The sequence below is a fragment of the Argopecten irradians genome, chromosome 2 (assembly GCF_041381155.1).
Source record: "Argopecten irradians isolate NY chromosome 2, Ai_NY, whole genome shotgun sequence".
Lineage (NCBI taxonomy): Eukaryota > Metazoa > Mollusca > Bivalvia > Pectinida > Pectinidae > Argopecten > Argopecten irradians.
Window position 1 is genome coordinate 68,392,700 of NC_091135.1, and position 25,694 is coordinate 68,418,393.

A 25,694-nucleotide genomic window follows, 5' to 3' on the forward strand; every position below is an offset into this window, starting at 1 on the left:
TGGCCGACCGGCGGCCATCTTGGATTTTGATAGTTAAAGTTTGTTACCGCTATTTCTCAGAAAGTACTTAAAGGATGTTTCTCAAATGGCATATGTAGATTCCCCTAGGACCCTAGTTGTGCATATTGCATTTTGGGACCGATCAGTGAATAAGATGGCCGACTGGTGTCCATCTTGGATTTTGATAGTTAAAGTTTGTTACCGCTATTTCTCAGAAAGTACTGAAGGGTTGTTTCTCAAATGTCATATGTATGTTCCCCTATGACCCTAGTTGTGCATATTGCATTTTTAGACTGATCGGTCAACAAAATGGCCGCCAGGCAGCCATCTTGTATTTGGATAGTTATCGCTATTTGTCTGCAATAACTGAAGGGATATTTCTCATATTTCATGCATAGTTTCCCCTTGGGCTTTAGTTGTGCATAGTACCTTTGGGACTGATTGGTAAACAAGATGGCCAACCTGTCGCCATTTTGGATTTCACCGCTGATTCTCAGAGAACAATAAAGCGATTTGTCTTAAATATCATATGTTGAATATTTGAAAAAGTTTGAAAAGCAGGGAAAAGATCCTTCTTTCCATTGTCAGACATAGATCATTCTATGGTGGACGCCAAGATCCCTCTGGGATCTCTTGTTGACTAATTAACTCTAAATTCCAGAAGATTATTTTGCATTAGGCCAAAAAAAATAATGTCTGTTTAGGGTTACCCGACCTAGTCTAACTTTTTACCCCCGACCCTAATTTTTTTCCCCACTTTTCTATGTAAAAAGATTAAAAAGTCAGGATTTCCATCTCGGACTCTGGTTCCGGCCATCATTTTAGAGTGGAAGACACTAAAAAATAAAGGGGGAAAAAATCTGCCCGACCGACCGACTTTATTTTTTTCGCCAATGTAACCCTAAACAGTTTTATAAACTATTGAAAGGGGTATAAAATTTATGGTACAGTCAAACATCGTTATAACTTTGTTATAAGCACAGATTGATATACATGATGTTACAGACATCTTGATTATAAGAACTTTGTTGAGGAATAAAAGTTGTTACATTATAATATATTACACTATGAACTAAAAAGCTTGTTCGTTATAGATATGTTTTAATTTACTGTACATGGAAGGAAGTAAAAAAATAGATTTCTTAGAGCAGTCATTGCTGTTTGATTGTCAAAATTCATTTGAAGTTTTATATGTGGGATTAAATATAGGAAGGATACAGTTGAATCGGCTGAAAATAGGGATATTGATTTTGTTTCAGAAATCAATATCTTTTCATTATAGCCTTTGAGAAAATGGGCAGCTATTGATATATAAAGATTTTTGCCTTTAAGATATTATGTTAGCTACTGTAGTATAGTCTAGTATTGGTGATCACTTCTTAGATACTAAAGATGTTTATTAATTTGTATGAAAAGATTATTGTACATGTGTTTTACAAGAAGCAATTCTGTTTGTCAATGTTGTGCTGTAATAACAAGGAATTGGTATATTGTATAATGAAAGTAATTTATAACCATGGCCAGATACATCCAACATGCAGAACATGATATCACTAAATGTTTATCTATTATGGCCTGGTTGAGAGGGCACTATTGCCTCATAGTATTAATATTGTTGAGGGATGGATAGTGCCCGAGCCGAAGGCGAATACACCTTGCAATGCTCTCTTCATTTCCACACCACGTTGTTACATTAGTAGTACAACATATGAATTGTCACAGAAATCTGTGATTCTATAAAATAGGATTCAGCTTCACGAAGATTTAAAAGGAGATCAATATAGTGAACTGTCTTTTGTAGAAAAGCAACATTTGCTTCCATCCCCGCACACAACAGCCTGTCCGCCATCTTGACGTCTTGGTCACGATCGAAGCGCAACGTTATAATGACGTCATGTAATGGTGACGGCACAATACATTCACGTTCAATTTCGCGCCACTTCAATAGTGCCCTCTTGCCCGGGCACTATTGCAAATAGTACCCGTGTGTGTAGCCAATCAGAATCCAGTATTCTGTCACATGATGTACTTGTGGTGGATTATTGACCATGTAGGGGCACTAACAAATACTATATAATCTAATCTAATAATATTCCTCAATATTATAGGCTAAAATAGATTTAATCTTCTAGCATTGTAATGTATTATAAGTTATTCAGTCAAATTAGAACCTTTTTGAAAAAAAGTACTGAGAATATGATAAATCAAAATTAAATGAAGTTTTAAATTAATATTGTCTCAAGCTATTAAAAGGAAATAATCAAGTGCCAGCTAATTTCAGACAGGGAAAATACCTCTATTATTTTGCCTACAAATGAGATTTCAACAAGGGAGATATCATGCATATATACTGTATAACTTTTTTAATAGCATTTAAATGCATCCCAGAAATTTGTTTCATTAGCTATTGATTTAAATTTGGTTAGATCTAATGGTCATTCGTAATGAAGTTGATTAATAACAAGCGATATTGGTACGTGTCCTGATTTCAATAACAATATTTCTTGTACCACCATTAGGATCAAGTTTACACAAATTATCATAATAGCTATATAGTAATAAAGAAATAATGATGTTTTTGTGATAAGAAATTTTAATCAATTTAATGTAGCAAATACATACATATTTTATTTCTGTGATGGAATTTCACACAATGACCTGACTGAAAGAGATGTTTTATTAAATCAGACTTCCTTAAATGGTAACAGTAAAGATAGATGAAGGTCACTCAGATAACATGGACTCCAGTTGCCAAGAAACAACTCTGTACCATCAAATCAAAACCGCTATAGAATTGTACCATAGTGAAAGTATGTCACTGTTGGAGCTAGGACAATTGTCGGTGTTAATTCTTCATGGCACCCAATCAAGTGTATTGAATTGATCTATGTGGCTTTTCATGTTTCTGCTCCACTCCCTATATTCCTGATTGAGCAGCCTCATGGACCAGCCTAATATCTCACTAGTATATGTAATGGAATGGTAATATCATAGTCTAGGATTTTTTTCCTTGGCCTTTATAGATTAGCTTCAGCTTGATCATAGTGTTAACCTATGCTTTTACACATTAATATTTCCCTATACAACTGTACCTGGTCACAGAAGAGAGCAAAATCTTCTTGCAGGAATATCATAGAATCATGGCCGTATATCTGGCAACAATATGCTCATTGCAAGTTCTCTTCAAGTAGGTTTAAAACATGAGACTCTGAGGTGATACAGTCATAAACTAATTAATTAATGATAACGCTGACATTGATTCAATGATGGGTTACCTGCCAACCACTAACAAACCATACTAAGTCTGTAATAGGAAGTGAGAGATAACATGCACTTGGTAATATTGTGTGTCTGACTCTTAATTGTAACATTGAATCACAAGTGTCCGTCTGGATTCAAATATGATCTTGTGCTGTACATTGCAGTGATACATATGCATATAGAACTTTAATTCAGTTTTGAAGGATTTCTTGCAAAATTTCATCAATTTCATCATTTCATACAGTAAAACACAGCTGAATAACGAACCTCTTCTAATATAGGTTGTTTGACGAGAAAAACAATATAGATTGTTTTGACTTGGAAATTGTGCTGCTACAGGAACATAATCAATAAAATATATATACATGTATATAAATGAGTGTATGTTTGCTTGGTCGTGTATATAAATAAATGTATGATCAGTAATGAGATTGTCTGATTGCGATCATCATTTCAGAGTTCGTCTTCACTTCAGATGTTTACACTATTGAATCTGCCATATACTGTTTATATTGATATTAAATCAAGTTTCAATGTTTACCTTTAGTAAACATGGCAAAACATTCATCGCCATCCGTGTACTGCTAATATCAATTTTAGCTCTGATGACTTGCTAGGGACCTATAAAAGGAAATGTGATGCCACATCCAAATAATTTTTGTATCAAACTGGTAATTACGCATTGATTTCCTTCATATGTTGTGGATGTCCTGGTAATGCTGAACTGAATGGTTTTGACCCGTCTTCATGTTGATATGTTTCTAGTTTAAAACTTAATTAGATTTGATTTCCATAAGTACTATAGAGCAATTTATTCCATTTTTGAGAAAAAATGAATCGGGGAATATTTAGTTTCTACTATAAGGGAAAAAACTCTTTACAAAACCACAGTTCACATTGCACATGACAGACTGTGCCTTTTCTGTATTATCAGTGGTGACCTGTGTTATAGAGAGTGCCCTATCAGATTAGGCCAATCACAATTAGTGGTGTGTGTGATGTTTGTATAGCTTTGTGATTAAACATTATCAAAAATAAAAATGTTATTACCTAGTAACTGTAAATTACAAATAAATATCACTAATGTAAAATTTAATGATCTCGCAATAAAAAATCTGAAAACTTTTGATAGGATGAATTCATTTCAGATTTAATGTGAATATGCATCTCTTTGATACATTTGATAATTGGTTTTGTACATGGGTTTTTATTGATTTTTCATAGGTACATGTAGTGAATTCTGCATACTGTACACTAGATAAAACAGACCATCAACCTGTTTCTAGTTGTATATGTTTCAGCTGGTGATTGACCCAACATTTGAAAGGCAAAGAAATGCAGGTTTTATTTTCTTTATGTTATATAGCAGGTATCTTGTTATAGAAAATCTTGATAAAGAGGTTTAATATACAAATGTATCAATGCATTAGCCATAAAACTTAAGATGCTACACCGCAGACAAATTGGTAGTTTTTCTCTATCACCATTTCCAGACTTTGTAATGAAAATGCATATATCTGAGTGACAAAAGTTTTCATTATTTATCTGATTTATTATTTACAAGTAGTGAGTGACTCGATGTCTATAACAATGCGTGATGATTTAGTTTCTCCATTTTTTTTCATGGTATAATTATAGGCCTATACAGGTGGTATTGCATGATGTAGGTGATTTTGTTGTCAGATCTGTGAGGGACCACAGGGCCTCACAGACTAGACTAGATCAATATTCACAGAATTACCTATAACAGGGAAGTATTGGTACATCTATGGACTCTAATCTCATACCACTGACTATTACTGAGTATTCACAGAATTACATATAATAGGGAAGTATTGGTACATCTATGTACTCTAGACTCATACCACTGACTATTACTGAGTATTACATGAATTACATATAACAGGGAAGTATTGGTACATCTATGTACTCTAGACTCATACTATTACACTGACTATTTACTGTACTCTAGACTCATACACTGAATTGATATACAAATACATATAACAGGGAAGTATTGGTACATCTATGTACTCTAGACTCATACCACTGACTATTACTGAGTATTCACATGAATTACATATAACAGGGAAGTATTGGTACATCTATGTACTCTAGACTCATACCACTGACTATTACTAACTATTCACAGAATTACATATAACAGGGAAGTATTGGTACATCTATGTACTCTAGACTCATACCACTGACTATTACTGAGTATTACATAGAATTACATATAACAGGGAAGTATTGGTACATCTATGTACTCTAGACTCATACCACTGACTATTACTGAGTATTCACATGAATTACATATAACAGGGAAGTATTGGTACATCTATGTACTCTAGACTCATACCACTGACTATTACTAACTATTCACAGAATTACATATAACAGGGAAGTATTGGTACATCTATGTACTCTAGACTCATACCACTGACTATTACTAACTATTCACAGAATTACATATAACAGGGAAGTATTGGTACATCTATGTACTCTAGACTCATACCACTGACTATTACTGACTATTCACAGAATTACATATAACAGGGAAGTATTGGTACATCTATGTACTCTAGACTCATACCACTGACTATTACTGAGTATTCACAGAATTACATATAACAGGGAAGTATTGGTACATCTATGTACTCTAGACTCATACCACTGACTATTACTAACTATTCACAGAATTACATATAACAGGGAAGTATTGGTACATCTATGTACTCTAGACTCATACCACTGACTATTACTAACTATTCACAGAATTACATATAACAGGGAAGTATTGGTACATCTATGTACTCTAGACTCATACCACTGACTATTACTGAGTATTCACAGAATTACATATAACAGGGAAGTATTGGTACATCTATGTACTCTAGACTCATACCACTGACTATTACTGAGTATTACAGAATTACATATAACAGGGAAGTATTGGTACATCTATGTACTCTAGACTCATACCACTGACTATTACTGAGTATTACATGAATTACATATAACAGGGAAGTATTGGTACATCTATGTACTCTAGACTCATACCACTGACTATTACTGAGTATTCACAGAATTACATATAACAGGGAAGTATTGGTACATCATGTATCTATGTACTCTAGACTCATTACCAATTGACTATTACTAGACTATTACCACTGACAGAATTACATATAACAGGGAAGTATTGGTACATCTATGTACTCTAGACTCATACCACTGACTATTACTGAGTATTACATGAATTACATATAACAGGGAAGTATTGGTACATCTATGTACTCTAGACTCATACCACTGACTATTACTGAGTATTCACAGAATTACATATAACAGGGAAGTATTGGTACATCTATGTACTCTAGACTCATACCACTGACTATTACTGAGTATTACAGAATTACATATAACAGGGAAGTATTGGTACATCTATGTACTCTAGACTCATACCACTGACTATTACTGAGTATTCACAGAATTACATATAACAGGGAAGTATTGGTACATCTATGTACTCTAGACTCATACCACTGACTATTACTGAGTATTACATGAATTACATATAACAGGGAAGTATTGGTACATCTATGTACTCTAGACTCATACCACTGACTATTACTGAGTATTCACAGAATTACATATAACAGGGAAGTATTGGTACATCTATGTACTCTAGACTCATACCACTGACTATTACTGAGTATTCACAGAATTACATATAACAGGGAAGTATTGGTACACCTATGTACTCTAGACTCATACCACTGACTATTACTGAGTATTACATGAATTACATATAACAGGGAAGTATTGGTACATCTATGTACTCTAGACTCATACCACTGACTATTACTAACTATTCACAGAATTACATATAACAGGGAAGTATTGGTACATCTATGTACTCTAGACTCATACCACTGACTATTACTGACTATTCACAGAATTACATATAACAGGGAAGTATTGGTACATCTATGTACTCTAGACTCATACCACTGACTATTACTGAGTATTCACAGAATTACATATAACAGGGAAGTATTGGTACATCTATGTACTCTAGACTCATACCACTGACTATTACTGAGTATTCACAGAATTACATATAACAGGGAAGTATTGGTACATCTATGTACTCTAGACTCATACCACTGACTATTACTGAGTATTCACAGAATTACATATAACAGGGAAGTATTGGTACATCTATGTACTCTAGACTCATACCACTGACTATTACTGAGTATTCATAGAATTACATATAACAGGGAAGTATTGGTACATCTATGTACTCTAGACTCATACCACTGACTATTACTGAGTATTACATGAATTACATATAACAGGGAAGTATTGGTACATCTATGTACTCTAGACTCATACCACTGACTATTACTGAGTATTCACAGAATTACATATAACAGGGAAGTATTGGTACATCTATGTACTCTAGACTCATACCACTGACTATTACTGAGTATTACATGAATTACATATAACAGGGAAGTATTGGTACATCTATGTACTCTAGACTCATACCACTGACTATTACTGAGTATTACATGAATTACATATAACAGGGAAGTATTGGTACATCTATGTACTCTAGACTCATACCACTGACTATTACTGAGTATTACATGAATTACATATAACAGGGAAGTATTGGTACATCTATGTACTCTAGACTCATACCACTGACTATTACTGAGTATTCACAGAATTACATATAACAGGGAAGTATTGGTACATCTATGTACTCTAGACTCATACCACTGACTATTACTGAGTATTCACAGAATTACATATAACAGGGAAGTATTGGTACATCTATGTACTCTAGACTCATACCACTGACTATTACTGAGTATTCACAGAATTACATATAACAGGGAAGTATTGGTACATCTATGTACTCTAGACTCATACCACTGACTATTACTGAGTATTACATGAATTACATATAACAGGGAAGTATTGGTACATCTATGTACTCTAGACTCATACCACTGACTATTACTGAGTATTACATGAATTACATATAACAGGGAAGTATTGGTACATCTATGTACTCTAGACTCATACCACTGACTATTACTGAGTATTACATGAATTACATATAACAGGGAAGTATTGGTACATCTATGTACTCTAGACTCATACCACTGACTATTACTGAGTATTCACAGAATTACATATAACAGGGAAGTATTGGTACATCTATGTACTCTAGACTCATACCACTGACTATTACTGACTATTCACAGAATTACATATAACAGGGAAGTATTGGTACATCTATGTACTCTAGACTCATACCACTGACTATTACTGAGTATTCACAGAATTACATATAACAGGGAAGTATTGGTACATCTATGTACTCTAGACTCATACCACTGACTATTACTGAGTATTCACATGAATTACATATAACAGGGAAGTATTGGTACATCTATGTACTCTAGACTCATACCACTGACTATTACTGAGTATTACATGAATTACATATAACAGGGAAGTATTGGTACATCTATGTACTCTAGACTCATACCACTGACTATTACTGAGTATTCACAGAATTACATATAACAGGGAAGTATTGGTACATCTATGTACTCTAGACTCATACCACTGACTATTACTGAGTATTCACAGAATTACATATAACAGGGAAGTATTGGTACATCTATGTACTCTAGACTCATACCACTGACTATTATATATACTGAGTATTACATGAATTACATATAACAGGGAAGTATTGGTACATCTATGTACTCTAGACTCATACCACTGACTATTACTGAGTATTCACAGAATTACATATAACAGGGAAGTATTGGTACATCTATGTACTCTAGACTCATACCACTGACTATTACTGAGTATTACATGAATTACATATAACAGGGAAGTATTGGTACATCTATGTACTCTAGACTCATACCACTGACTATTACTGAGTATTCACAGAATTACATATAACAGGGAAGTATTGGTACATCTATGTACTCTAGACTCATACCACTGACTATTACTGAGTATTCACAGAATTACATATAACAGGGAAGTATTGGTACATCTATGTACTCTAGACTCATACCACTGACTATTACTGAGTATTCACAGAATTACATATAACAGGGAAGTATTGGTACATCTATGTACTCTAGACTCATACCACTGACTATTACTGAGTATTCACAGAATTACATATAACAGGGAAGTATTGGTACATCTATGTACTCTAGACTCATACCACTGACTATTACTGAGTATTACATGAATTACATATAACAGGGAAGTATTGGTACATCTATGTACTCTAGACTCATACCACTGACTATTACTGAGTATTCACATGAATTACATATAACAGGGAAGTATTGGTACATCTATGTACTCTAGACTCATACCACTGACTATTACTGAGTATTACACAGAATTACATATAACAGGGAAGTATTGGTACATCTATGTACTCTAGACTCATACCACTGACTATTACTAAGTATTCACAGAATTACATATAACAGGGAAGTATTGGTACATCTATGTACTCTAGACTCATACCACTGACTATTACTGAGTATTACATGAATTACATATAACAGGGAAGTATTGGTACATCTATGTACTCTAGACTCATACCACTGACTATTACTGAGTATTCACAGAATTACATATAACAGGGAAGTATTGGTACATCTATGTACTCTAGACTCATACCACTGACTATTACTGAGTATTCACAGAATTACATATAACAGGGAAGTATTGGTACATCTATGTACTCTAGACTCATACCACTGACTATTACTGAGTATTCACAGAATTACATATAACAGGGAAGTATTGGTACATCTATGTACTCTAGACTCATACCACTGACTATTACTGAGTATTACATGAATTACATATAACAGGGAAGTATTGGTACATCTATGTACTCTAGACTCATACCACTGACTATTATATTACTGAGTATTACATGAATTACATATAACAGGGAAGTATTGGTACATCTATGTACTCTAGACTCATACCACTGACTATTACTGAGTATTCACAGAATTACATATATATAACAGGGAAGTATTGGTACATCTATGTACTCTAGACTCATACCACTGACTATTACTGAGTATTACATGAATTACATATAACAGGGAAGTATTGGTACATCTATGTACTCTAGACTCATACCACTGACTATATATATTACTGAGTATTCACAGAATTACATATAACAGGGAAGTATTGGTACATCTATGTACTCTAGACTCATACCACTGACTATTACTGAGTATTCACAGAATTACATATAACAGGGAAGTATTGGTACATCTATGTACTCTAGACTCATACCACTGACTATTACTAACTATTCACAGAATTACATATAACAGGGAAGTATTGGTACATCTATGTACTCTAGACTCATACCACTGACTATTACTGAGTATTACATGAATTACATATAACAGGGAAGTATTGGTACATCTATGTACTCTAGACTCATACCACTGACTATTATATATTACTGAGTATTACATGAATTACATATAACAGGGAAGTATTGGTACATCTATGTACTCTAGACTCATACCACTGACTATTACTGAGTATTCACAGAATTACATATAACAGGGAAGTATTGGTACATCTATGTACTCTAGACTCATACCACTGACTATTACTGAGTATTCACAGAATTACATATAACAGGGAAGTATTGGTACATCTATGTACTCTAGACTCATACCACTGACTATTACTGAGTATTCACATGAATTACATATAACAGGGAAGTATTGGTACATCTATGTACTCTAGACTCATACCACTGACTATTACTGAGTATTACATGAATTACATATAACAGGGAAGTATTGGTACATCTATGTACTCTAGACTCATACCACTGACTATTACTGAGTATTCACATGAATTACATATAACAGGGAAGTATTGGTACAACTATGTACTCTAGACTCAACCACTGACTATTACTGAGTATTACATGAATTACATATAACAGGGAAGTATTGGTACATCTATGTACTCTAGACTCATACCACTGACTATTACTGAGTATTACACAGAGTATTACATATAACAGGGAAGTATTGGTACATCTATGTACTCTAGACTCATACCACTGACTATTACTGAGTATTATGAATTACATATAACAGGGAAGTATTGGTACATCTATGTACTCTAGACTCATACCACTGACTATTACTGAGTATTACATGAATTACATATAACAGGGAAGTATTGGTACATCTATGTACTCTAGACTCATACCACTGACTATTACTGAGTATTCACAGAATTACATATAACAGGGAAGTATTGGTACATCTATGTACTCTAGACTCATACCACTGACTATTACTGAGTATTACAAGAATTACATATAACAGGGAAGTATTGGTACATCTATGTACTCTAGACTCATACCACTGACTATTACTGAGTATTACATGAATTACATATAACAGGGAAGTATTGGTACATCTATGTACTCTAGACTCATACCACTGACTATTACTGAGTATTCACATGAATTACATATAACAGGGAAGTATTGGTACATCTATGTACTCTAGACTCATACCACTGACTATTACTGAGTATTCACAGAATTACATATAACAGGGAAGTATTGGTACATCTATGTACTCTAGACTCATACCACTGACTATTACTGAGTATTCACAGAATTACATATAACAGGGAAGTATTGGTACATCTATGTACTCTAGACTCATACCACTGACTATTACTGAGTATTACACAGAATTACATATAACAGGGAAGTATTGGTACATCTATGTACTCTAGACTCATACCACTGACTATTACTGAGTATTCACAGAATTACATATAACAGGGAAGTATTGGTACATCTATGTACTCTAGACTCATACCACTGACTATTACTGAGTATTCACAGAATTACATATAACAGGGAAGTATTGGTACATCTATGTACTCTAGACTCATACCACTGACTATTACTGAGTATTACATGAATTACATATAACAGGGAAGTATTGGTACATCTATGTACTCTAGACTCATACCACTGACTATTACTGAGTATTACATGAATTACATATAACAGGGAAGTATTGGTACATCTATGTACTCTAGACTCATACCACTGACTATTACTGAGTATTACATGAATTACATATAACAGGGAAGTATTGGTACATCTATGTACTCTAGACTCATACCACTGACTATTACTGAGTATTCACAGAATTACATATAACAGGGAAGTATTGGTACATCTATGTACTCTAGACTCATACCACTGACTATTACTGAGTATTACATGAATTACATATAACAGGGAAGTATTGGTACATCTATGTACTCTAGACTCATACCACTGACTATTACTGAGTATTCACAGAATTACATATAACAGGGAAGTATTGGTACATCTATGTACTCTAGACTCATACCACTGACTATTACTGAGTATTCACAGAATTACATATAACAGGGAAGTATTGGTACATCTATGTACTCTAGACTCATACCACTGACTATTACTGAGTATTACATGAATTACATATAACAGGGAAGTATTGGTACATCTATGTACTCTAGACTCATACCACTGACTATTACTGAGTATTCACAGAATTACATATAACAGGGAAGTATTGGTACATCTATGTACTCTAGACTCATACCACTGACTATTACTGAGTATTCACAGAATTACATATAACAGGGAAGTATTGGTACATCTATGTACTCTAGACTCATACCACTGACTATTACTGAGTATTCACAGAATTACATATAACAGGGAAGTATTGGTACATCTATGTACTCTAGACTCATACCACTGACTATTACTGAGTATTACATGAATTACATATAACAGGGAAGTATTGGTACATCTATGTACTCTAGACTCATACCACTGACTATTATATATACTGAGTATTACATGGAGTATAAAAGCCTCTTCCCACAGACTGAAAATAGTTTCAAAAGAAGCATATGTTTGGCTGACAAAAAATAAAGTGAATGGCTTTCATAATTCTACCCACTTTCTGAAAGCTTAATTAGAATGAGATTTAGTGTTGAATGTTAAGCATTGTTTCTTAATTCCTATTATGACCTATATGGATTGTTCAGAATAGTTTAGTATTGGTTCAGACCAAAATCATTCTAAACATTTGTGTTTACCCGGGTTCTTTGTCTTTCTTTTTTCTTGATTTTTCTTTTCATTTCTCCTAATTAACTCTGGAATGATTTAACTGAATTAATTATAAAAGCTTACAATATATATACAGTAAAACATGGCTATAACAAACCTCTAGGGACCAACAAAATCTCTTTGTTATAAGCAAGGTTCATTATACACTTATTAGATACATCACAAATGAACCTTGACAGGAGTGAAAATGGCTAATTTACTATGTTATAACCCTGAATTCATTATAAGCGTGTTCGTTATAGGCAGTGTTTTACTATATAAACCGGTACATGGATTTGTGTCTCCTATACAAAAATTTGGCGATCATTTTCCTTCTGCATCGTTAATCTGAAGTTGGCTTTGCATTTTAACATGTTGCAGTGTACTATAGATGTAGACGAAGTCATGGGTGCTATTTGTAGGTTTTTACACAGTGAATTAATGAAACATTGACCATTAGAAAAAATCGGCAGTTCCATTAATGTCTGAAAGGTCGGTAACAGCAACAATTCAAATCTGACACATCAGCATGCAAAGGTTGTGCCAAAATTGATATTGATTGGATGAAAGCTTTAGGATTAAATGAGCTGTCGTTGGAAATTTGCTCCATGTTGGGTTTGTTTAGGAATATAATTGTTTCTGTTTTTGTCTTTATAGACATCCCTATGTGCTAGATCAGTATGGGAGAAGCAGCATCGGCAGCAGCAGGTCAGGCCCAGTTTTCTCAACTCCAAGTCACAGGTAAGTTAGATTATTGCTGATAGATTTATTAACACATTAGCTAGGTAGTCTTATTTTACAAAGCTGCTCTCCAGCCAGACTATTCTTGAATTAAATGACCCTTGTTGTTTACAGACTTCAAAATGAAAAAGACAATGATTCAATTGATTTCAGTGGTATGATTTTTGAATTCATTCTTTACTGATGTATCTTTCAATATTGAGTTTGATTGATTCCAAGTGAGTTGTCTGTCCTCTCAATTAAAAATGAATGGAGAAATCAGCTGTCTCAAAATTAGATATACTTAAAACATTTACACATCATCTTCAATGCTCTATAAGGATGTGCTAGCTTTGTTGTATTATCCCTGATATACATGTAAACATGATCCAACAACACAAATGGGAAGGCTGGTAATCAGAACAAACAGAAAATAATGAAAGAAAAATAAAAAGTAATAATGAATGAAATATTAGCAGAAATCAATTTTGCAGTGCCAATATCATTACATAACTTAGTAAAAAAAAAAGCCCTCATGTGTTTGACTGCGAAATTGCTAATAGGGCAGTATTTTCAGTAATGTGATGTGATGTTTGGATAGGAAGGCTGAGTAAGGCGGGGATTGTTACACTATCAATGTAATACTGTGTGCACTACTTGATACCATTTCAATTAATGGTGAAGATTGAGAATTCTATCTTACAGAAAATGTATAAAAAGGACATTAAAAAATCATCCAGTAATGATAAAAGTTATATTTCAAATATTGAACAAGACCATAGCTTCGGAATAGCAACATTTCTATGGTTGAAAATAAACCAAATTCTTCATTGATTGAATGTTTATATTATGTATTGGAAAAATTAATATTTATGAACGGGTGACGTGAGTATGAATAGGGAGTGTTTGCTGTATTGTCTTGCGTATGAAGATTATGAATAGCGATAGAATTAATGCTGTGTTTTATTACTTTTGTGTGGTATGTCAGATGGCACTTTCTCATAGCCTCTTTTGATTAACTTCAATCATTGTATAACTGATAGACAAGTCCCTATATAATATGTATGAAACAGTAATTGTACACTGGGTATATCCCTGAATCCTATATGAATCACATCAAAATGCATTTTAGCAGAAAAATGCTACTATAACCTACTCTCCTATATACTGATGGATGAAAGTCTTAATTCTCCTTCAATGTCAATAATGTCTAAGTAGATGTACAGCAGACTGTTGTAACTGTAAAATGAAGAAGTAGATCTCTTACACAATTCTTTACAAAGATTTTGTACACAGTTTGTATCATGGTTTGCACATTGCTGTACCCAACATTTTTTAATCTGAACTTAGAAGTTAAAGCTTTATTTGCCTTAATTGATAGAGATTACATTCAATTTCCTAAAAAAATAAAGTGGCTCATCTGTTATAGAAACAATGGCAGTCTCGATCTTTGTTCTTAAAAAGTAGTGGCTTCAAGCATTACTTGATATTTCAAACTAAAAGGTCTTTCTAGACAGACCAAGGAAATTTAGATTTTTAGTGCGAGCATACTCTCGCACTATTATTTTCCTTGTCAAGTGTGGAGTCTGTGTACATCCCCTATGTGCAGATTCCAAACTGCGCACCCGATACCGGAATTCACTGTCTTATACTGTTTAATAGATTTCGACATGATTAAGTGATACAAACCTTTCAAAATCATATACCAAAAGATACCTGTCAGCGATATTCTACAATAAATTAGCAACAGTGACATTAGACAGTACTATAAACACTTTCGTCGTATGTAAACTTCAAGCGGCGTATCATTCTAAGCAGTTGAACAGTATACATGTATGTGTTTCCTCTGTTACTCATGTGTTGTTTAAAGGTGAAAGGCTATATATAGCCAACACCTAAAACTGTAGTATTGGCTAAATGCAGAATGGACCTCACCAAAAATCAATATCTGTTGGCTGCAAAACAAATAACAAATACAAGTTAAATATTTATCTCATTGGAGTTGAATACCAAGGGCAGATAGTATTGAAAACTGGAGCATGTTCCATACACACGGTCATCAAGTGTATGTACATTTGTCCTATGGCCAAAAATGATCCAAATTACATCTTAAGGATTGTGTTGTTGTTAAAAGTTGTATTGATTAGCAGAGTAATGGTAGTAAACCGAGATGTAAGTTTTGTGTTTATCGTGCTGATTCTCATCACCAGAATATGATATATATTATTCTAATTTGTATTGATTAGTTCTACAGATTTGCTGCTACATTCTTATGGACCAATGATCAGTTTTAATCTAGCCTCACTAACAAGTATTATTAGTTTTCATGAACGTTTCGTGCCTGAAAAGACTTGTGTTCAAATTTAGAGTTAAGGTAATGAACCTTTGAAACCGAAGCAATTGCTATGTCTGTGAATTTAAGCTTTTTAGGCAATTCTCTCTTTTTGACACTTTGGTGTTTTACAGTGGCTTTTCATGATCAACATCAAAAAGGCCAAATAATGTGAAGGCCACAAAAAGGAGGCATCTTCCCTTTCTCTGATTGATGGATAATTGTAAAGCTTGTATCAATTTGTCTTGATAATCATTACACACTTATCTTACACAATATATTACATGTATATTCATAGTTCAGCTAAACTGTACAAGGAAACAGAACTTCTTCGGGAGTTGTGTTTTGCTTTAAGCAACCTTAAAGCTTATAATGTCAGGTTACAGAAATGGAAACCTAAAAGCTGACAGCAACAACAGTTAAAACAAAAGATCACTCAGATGTCTACACATCAGTAAGTTATGCTGATTCTCTGATATCTATATAAATACTGATCTAGAAGATTTTACTTGTAATAACTGGTAAATGTTTGCTCTTATTTCAGTACAATCAGCTAAGATCACAGCCAGCAGTGGACTGCTCTCCTCCAAACCAGACACATTTGTTGAAATAAGCGTTGACTCCCAACCACCAAGAAAAACAGATGTCGCGAAGAAAACTTCTGCTCCGAAATGGGAGGAGGACTTCACATTGTATGTGTTTTAGATGTTTCATTATAAAGAAATTAACTGTGTGAACGCTTTTCCTTTCTGAATTTTAAATGGTGAAGTCCATCCAACAAATAAAAATAGCTTTATAATAATTGAGTTAAGTCCCTCTAAAGCATTAGAATTGACTTCAATAACATTCTCAAAAACACCATGTGATCTTCAAAACTATTGAAGATATTTCTGTTGATGTTATCATGATGTTTGATTTTTCAGATTGGTCACCCCATATTCAAAGATAGAGATAAAGGTGTATAGTCAGAATACTATACGGGCGCCAACACTGATCGGCCTTAATACGATAGAGCTACACGCCATTCTACTGGAGAACCATGGCAAATGTACGTCACCATTCTTACAAACAAAGTTTAAAATAACATCTGTTACGAACTGGTATATTTTTTGGTTCATGTATTGTTAATAGATACGTAATCATGAATTATGATATATGTAATTTAAAAGGTGGATTTTTTTCCAGTCACTCACAAAGATTGTTCTTATCTTAAATTATTTTCTATTCTGACCGTGCGACCAACTCTTGCCAAGGACCCATTCTCAGAATGATTGAAAATCGATATATCATACAAATGCACATGTGATAGGGAGAGTGGGTACTTGTCAAGAATTGTTCAATCCGTTTTTGTATTGAAATAAAATTTATTGACATTGAAATTCAGACTTGTAAAAATGATGTTTTACTTGGAGTCAGGATGTTTTTGTAACTAATTATAGATCTTTAGATGGGAGAGGATATTTGAAAATCTAAATTTTTATTTTACAGTGAACAAGACAGGAAAATCTTTTGAGGTAACACAGGAAGGGAAAGGGAAAACTGGTGAAATAAATTTAGAGTTTCATGGGATGGAGGTTAATATGACTCGATTTCCACGAAGAAACGTCAGCAGAAATTCTCAGGCTAATGGTAGGTACATCTGCCAGTCATCAGGGACAAAGTTTTGCAACAAATCTGTTGTTTTGATAATTTGTTTTAATATAATGTGTCTTTGCTCAATAAATTATGTTATATCTACAATAAGGTGATTTGAGTTCTCAGAAGATTTGTTTGAGTTTTAAGGCAGTGAGATGAAATAAAAGGTGACTGAGTCTAACTGTCAGACTATTCAACTTCAGTGTTGTAGGTGTTGTTCAGAAGGTCAGACACCATTCAGACATTGTTATACATGTATATATACTACACATCACAAACTTGATAGGCATAAGAAAAAAAAATCAATTTGTTGATACTCAATTTTAAGATATTTCACATTTTCAATACTGTGCCGTTGATGTAATATGTCACCTTGATCTGTACATATTCTTTCATTATTGCTTTTGTTTATTTCATTTCACAGGGCAGGTCCCAAGTAGCAACACTGGTAGCCACAGTTCCCATGGTAACAGCCGCAGCCGCACTCGTAACTCTCGTGGTCCTGCCCCTCCCGTCCCTCCACCTCCAAACCGCTCGGGGGGCTCCAATCCCCAGGGGGCTGGCTCTCCTGCGGCCAGTGCTGCTAGTAAGATTCATTGTATATTTTACTCCATAATTTACTGGAGATTCACCAAATCTCATCAAGATCCATAAATACCAGAGTTGGGAAACTTTCGTTTCAATAATATAGTTCAGTCTTTGTTTTCTTGTTAAAATGAAATTGCATTTGAATGAAGTCACACTCTTCATTCAATCTAAAATTAGTTTTGTTTCAACTGAACATTCCCTGTGAATTTATGGATGTTTATTGAGTAGTTGGTGATCCCCTATCTACGGGGACCTTCTGAACTAATGACTAGTAACATGTCCTCATATGTAACAAGCATGCTGATCCTTGTCCTTAACCAACTCTTTCCTCTTGATCAGCTTCCTATTCTACTCTATAAACAAATCTTCAAATCAATAGAACCAAATACAAAATTAATCATAATTCAGTCTAAACATAGACGGCAGTGGTTCATATTGAACCCTTCCTCTAAAATGACAATAACTCTAGCCATGAAGTGTGACATGTTATATAAAAAAAAAACATATTTGTCTTTATTGGGGCCACGGTGGCCAGGTCCCCACATATTAACACAAAAATTCAGCTTTCCACCTAGGTTGTAAGGGACAGATGACAGGAAGTGACAAATGGATGGTGGTTTTTCTCGGGGTAGTCAGGCTTTCCTTCACCTTGCACATACTTAAATGATGTTATTTTTTAATTAATTAAAACATTATGCCACTGAAACCAAATCAATCTTTTTTAGAATTTATTCAAAACATTTGACACATTTTGTTTTTTTAACATCAGATATCTATAAAACTAAAAAGTGATGATTAGTTTGGATTTAAGTTTGATAACCAATTGAATTAATATACCCTGGTTGTCGCTGGTAGTGATCAATAAGGAATGTATTTGGTCAGTTTTCTAGAATAAGATTTATATCAGCTTTATATCAGCTCAGATAACATCTTCAATAGAATATCTGTATCTTAATGTACTAGTATGAACTTCATTTGCATGATTTGCAAGATTTTATATAAAGCGTTTTTTTTAAGTAATTAAGATGTTTATAAGAGCTAATAGACTGAGATGTTTTAAGTGACAATTTGATTGGTTGAAGATTTTTGTAAGTGTGAACTGGATTGACTAACACACAGACTTTGTAAGTGAGAATTTGATTGGCTTAAATGTTGAAGATTTCTGTAACAGAGAACTTGATTGGAAAAATAATGAACTTTTTTAATCAAAAAATTGATTGGTCTTTAACGCATGGAGACCTGTTTAAACAAGAACATATTATTGACTAAAAGATTTTCGCCTTTGTATGCTATAATTGGATTGGAGTAAAATTTTGAGAAAGTTAACTAATTAAGACTTGTGTAACCTGAGTGCTTGATTGACTAACATATTGACTACTGAGACATTTATACTAACAAGATAAGGGTGTTCGCCCGTTTACTAACCTGTATTGTACTTACTCGATGTTGGTCCGTTTTGTCTGACAGACATTTTAGGAGATATGATACCTAATGGAGGGTTTGTTGTTGTAGATAGAAGAACAGTTCTAGGTACTACATCACCCCCAAGCTATGCCTCAGGTAACCTATGCTGCTTTTACATAGTACCTTCAAACAATTTGGGTACTTGTTTGGACTCCAAGTGTTTTAGCTTTGCTATGCATGCATGATCTTTGTAGTCAGTTCTCTATCCTGTTGTTTTTCTGTCTGGGTTTATATTCTGTATACTTTTCAGTGGACGTATTACAGATACATGTTTTTATAATATTCTGTATTTATATTTAAAGCAGTTATTAATTTTTCTCCCTCTTATTTGATTTTAAGGTACCTGTTTTTGTGAGTGTCCTATTGTAATCACCAGTGTTTTGTTTCTCCTCTTACACTTTTTTTCCAGATATTGTAACAGAAATTGATGTTCAGTTTTGTATAGAAATATAATATCTGTTTCCAGGGATACAGTAATGAGTAAGGAGTATATAGAGGAGAGGGTCATCTTCTTACACCTAACTATAAGGGGATTTACTGGGCCCTTATGGTCCTGAAACAAAGTGGGGATAAAAGGTCACCTACCCCGCTGTAAGGGGTTTCCCTGGCTACTCTCATTCCTTTTAAGGTCGTGTGCTTCATCTGGTCAAATAGAGTGATAAGGATAAGTTACTGTGACTTCATACTCACTGTAGTGACACAATTGTTTATTTTTATCTACACTTTGGGCCCATTCTGACATCAATGATTTTGTATCGGAATAGGTGGTAACACCACAGCGCCCACACCAACGTCACAACAGAATGGTGTGGTATCCAACGCCACTTCAGGATCTGGTGCTGCCGGGGTAGCCGCCGGGGTAGCCGCCTCCACACCAACAACTGGAGGGTCTCCGTCTGTGGGGCCTCCCCCAGGGACACCACCTGCAGAACAGAGCACCAACAACGAACCCCTCCCACCAGGGTAAGTGTACAACGAACCCCTTCCACCAGGGTAAGTGTACAACAGACTCCTCCCACCAGGGTAAGTGTACAACAGACTCCTCCCACAAGGGTAAGTGTACAACAATCCCCTCCCACCAGAGTAAGTGTACAACAGACTCCTCCCACCAGGGTAAGTGTACAACAATCCCCTCCCACCAGAGTAAGTGTACAACAGACTCCTCCCACCAGGGTAAGTGTACAACAAACCCCTCCCACCAGGGTAAGTGTACAACAGACCCCTCCCACCAGGGTAAGTGTACAACAGACCCCTCCCACCAGGGTAAGTGTACAACAGGCCCCTCCCACCAGGGTAAGTGTACAACAGACTCCTCCCACCAGGGTAAGTGTGCAACAATCCCCTCCCACCAGAGTAAGTGTACAACAGACTCCTCCCACCAGGGTAAGTGTAAAACAATCCCCTCCCACCAGAGTAAGTGTACAACAATCCCCTCCCACCAGAGTAAATGTACAACAGACTCCTCCCACCAGGGTAAGTGTACAACAGACCCCTCCCACCAGAGTAAGTGTACAATAGGCCCCTCCCACCAGGGGGTAAGTGTACAACAATCCCCTCCCACCAGAGTAAGTGTACAACAATCCCCTCCCACCAGGGTAAGTGTACAACAAACCCCTCCCACCAGGGTAAGTGTACAACAGACCCCTCCCACCAGGGTAAGTGTACAACAGGCCCCTCCCACCAGGGTAAGTGTACAACAATCCCCTCCCACCAGGGTAAGTGTACAACAGACCCCTCCCACTAGGGTAAGTGTACAACAGACCCTTCCCACCAGGGGAAGTGTACAACAAACCCCTCACACCAGGGTAAGTGTACAACAGACTCCTCCCACCAGGGTAAGTGTACAACAGACTCCTCCCACCAGGGTAAGTGTACAACAGACTCCTCCCACCAGGGTAAGTGTACAACAAACCCCTCCCACCAGGGTAAGTGTACAACAAACCCTTCCCACCAGGGTAAGTGTACAACAGGCCCTTCCCACCAGGGTAAGTGTACAACAGACTCCTCCCACCAGGGTAAGTGTACAACAGACTCCTCCCACCAGAGTAAGTGTACAACAATCCCCTCCCACCAGGGTAAGTGTACAACAGACTCCTCCCACCAGGGTAAGTGTACAACAGACCCCCTCCCACCAGAGTAAGTGTACAACAGACTCCTCCCACCAGGGTAAGTGTACAACAAACCCCTCCCACCAGGGTAAGTGTACAACAAACCCCTCCCACCAGGGTAAGTGTACAACAGACTCCTCCCACCAGGGTAAGTGTACAACAGACTCCTCCCACCAGGGTAAGTGTACAACAGACTCCTCCCACCAGGGTAAGTGTACAACAATCCCCTCCCACCAGGGTAAGTGTACAACGAACCCCTCCCACCAGGGTAAGTGTACAACAATCCCCTCCCACCAGGGTAAGTGTACAACAAACCCTCGCACCAGGGTAAGTGTACAACAGGCCCTTCCCACCAGGGTAAGTGTACAACAGGCCCCTCCCACCAGGGTAAGTGTACAACAGAACCCCTCCCACCAGGGTAAGTGTACAACAGACCCCTCCCACTAGGGTAAGTGTACAACAGGCCCCTCCCACCAGGGTTAGTGTACAACAAACCCTCCCACCAGGGTAAGTGTACAACAATCCCCTCCCACCAGGGTAAGTGTACAACAGACCCTTCCCACCAGGGTAAGTGTTCAACAAACCCTTTCCACCAGGGTAAGTGTACAACAAACCCCTCACACCAGGGTAAGTGTACAACAGACTCCTCCCACCAGGGTAAGTGTACAACGAACCCCTCCCACCAGGGTAAGTGTACAACAGACCCCTCCCACCAGGGTAAGTGTACAACAGACCCCCTCCCACTAGGGTAAGTGTACAACAGACCCCTCACACCAGGGTTAGTGTACAACAAACCCTTCCCACCAGGGTTAGTGTACAATAGGCCCCTCCCACCAGGGTAAGTGTACAATAGGCCCCTCCCACCAGGGTAAGTGTACAACAAACCCCTCACACCAGGGTAAGTGTACAATAGGCCCCTCCCACCAGGGTAAGTGTACAACAGGCCCCTCCCACCAGGATAAGTGTACAACAATCCCCTCCCACCAGGGTCAGTGTACAACAATCCCCTCCCACCAGGGGAAGTGTACAACAGACTCCTCCCACCAGGGTAAGTTGTTGTGGTTAGGTCTTCAGTTCATGCACGCACATGTGAGCACATGTAAATAATTATTTACGAAATGTCGTTTCTGAGATCGTTCATCTTTTACAAAAAATATCCTAAATAATGTTTGTTTAAGCTTGATACCTAGTCAACGCAGATCTAATTAAGTTTGTTTATCTATTGATAGTTGGGAGATGAGAACAGATGGACACTCACGGCCATACTACGTGGACCACAACACGCGAACAACAACATGGGAGCGTCCTCAGGCCCTACCCCCAGGCTGGGAAAGAAGAGTTGACCCTCGTGGCAGGGTGTATTATGTTGATCATAACACACGCACTACCACATGGCAACGTCCAAATATAGACATGGTTAATAACTACCAACAGTGGCAGGAATGGCGTAACAACCGTTCTATAGCTCTGGAACAGTTACAGAATCGTTTCTTATTCCCCAACCCAGCACAGGTCACACAGGAGAATGACCCCCTTGGGCAGCTCCCTGAGGGCTGGGGTAAGTTTTTAGGTCATCTAAAATGTTCAGAAGTTGTACCTGTTTAATACTGTGTTTTTAGCCCACCATCATTAGATGGTGGGCTATTCAAATCGCGTTTTGTCCGTCCGTCTGTCTGTCCTTCTGTTCGTCCGTTAAAAATTGTTGTTACTGCTATTTCTCAGAAAGCACTTAAGGGATCTTTTTCAAATTTCATATGTAGGTTCCCCTAGGACCCTAGTTGTGCATATTGCATTTTGGGATCGATAGGTCAACATGATGGCCGCAAGGCATCCATCTTGGATTTTGGTAGTTGAAGTTTGTTACCGCTATTTCTCAGAAAGTACTGAAGGGATCCTTTTCAAATTTCATCAGTAAGTTCCCCTAGGGCTTTATATGTGCATATTGCATTTTTGACCTGATCGGCAGTGGGGTTTTTTGGTCAAATCTACAGCCGAACTTCCCAAATTTCCAATAAAAACTGATCAAATTCAATGACATTTGTGTTGATAATTTCTACCAGATTTTCATTCCTAAAATGTGTAAATATAGTTTACATTACTTAAAACAAATAATTTGAGAATAGAATCAATTTTTAGCTCACCTGGCCCGAAGGGCCGGTGAGCTTATGTCATGGCGCGGCGTCCGTCGTCCGTCCGTCCGTCGTCCGTCGTCCGTCCGTCCGTCCGTCCGTCCGTCCGTCCGTCAACATTTCCTTTAAATCGCTACTAGTCATAGAGTTCTGCATGGATTGTAACCAAATTTGGCCACAAACATCCTTGGGGGAGGGGGAACAGAACTTGTATAAATTTTGGCTCTGTCTCCCCCGGGGCAGGAGGGGCGGGGCCCAATAGGGGAAATAGAGGTAAATCCTATAAATCGCTACTTGTCCTAGAGTTCTGCATGGATTGTAACCAAAATTAGCCACAAACATCCTTGGGGGAAGGGGAACAGAACTTGTATAAATTTTGGCTCTGACCCCCAGGGGCAGGAGGGGCGGGGCCCAATAGGGGTAATAGAGGTAAATCCTTTAAATCGCTACTTGTCATAGAGCTCTAAATGGAATGTAACCAAATTTGGCCACAAACATCCTTTGGGGAAGGGGAACAGAACTTGTATAAATTTTGGCTCTTGTCCCTCGGGGGCAGGATGGGCGGGGCCCAATAGGGGAAATAGAGGTAAATCCTTTAAATCGCTACTAGTCATAGAGTTCTGAATGGAATGTAACCAAATTTGGCCACAAACATCCTTGAGGTAAGGAGAACAGAACTTGTATAAACTTTGGCTCTGGTCCCCCGGGGGCAGGAGGGGCGGGGCCCAATAGGGGAAATAGAGGTAAATCCTTTAAATCGCTACTAGTCATAGAGTTCTGAATGGAATGTAACTAAATTTGGCCACAAACATCCTTGGGGGAAGGGGAACAGAACTTGTATAAATTTTGGCTCTGACCCCCTGGGGGCAGGAGGGGTGGGGCCTAATATGGGATTTAGAGGTTAATATTAAAATTCCTTCAGAAAAGAAACAATGAACCTGTATATCGAACATTACTTGGCATTACAAACCAGGTGAGCGATACAGGCCCTCTGGGCCTCTTGTTTAGAGTTAACTTACATTATTAGTCGTCCAATTATTATTATTTTTGACATAAGCAAGGAGTTTTTCTGTGTAAAAACGATCTGTGTTCAAGGTAGGAAGTAGCACTTGGGATCTAATAATGGAGACAGAATCCGGTTTCCAGAATTCAGGAATTTAGAAAAAAAATATTAGAGAAACAAAAAAAAGTTTTAAAAA

General features: G+C 36.6%; 1 protein-coding gene across 3 annotated transcripts in view; it reads left to right on the plus strand.

The window, feature by feature from the left end:
• LOC138316313 (NEDD4-like E3 ubiquitin-protein ligase WWP1) overlaps positions 1–25,694 on the plus strand; it is a 104,493-nt gene that overhangs the window by 14,161 nt on the left and 64,638 nt on the right. For 2 of the 3 annotated variants that reach the window (XM_069257972.1, XM_069257973.1), the window contains exons 2-9: positions 14,177–14,260; positions 17,116–17,263; positions 17,495–17,619; positions 18,060–18,200; positions 18,631–18,792; positions 20,307–20,354; positions 21,023–21,221; positions 23,596–23,924. In XM_069257972.1, coding sequence (XP_069114073.1) covers positions 14,200–14,260; positions 17,116–17,263; positions 17,495–17,619; positions 18,060–18,200; positions 18,631–18,792; positions 20,307–20,354; positions 21,023–21,221; positions 23,596–23,924 — 1,213 coding nt within the window. In that variant the 5' untranslated portion in view covers positions 14,177–14,199. The remainder of the gene's footprint in view (positions 1–14,176; positions 14,261–17,115; positions 17,264–17,494; positions 17,620–18,059; positions 18,201–18,630; positions 18,793–20,306; positions 20,355–21,022; positions 21,222–23,595; positions 23,925–25,694) is intronic. The other variant, XM_069257974.1, reaches the window with a different exon arrangement.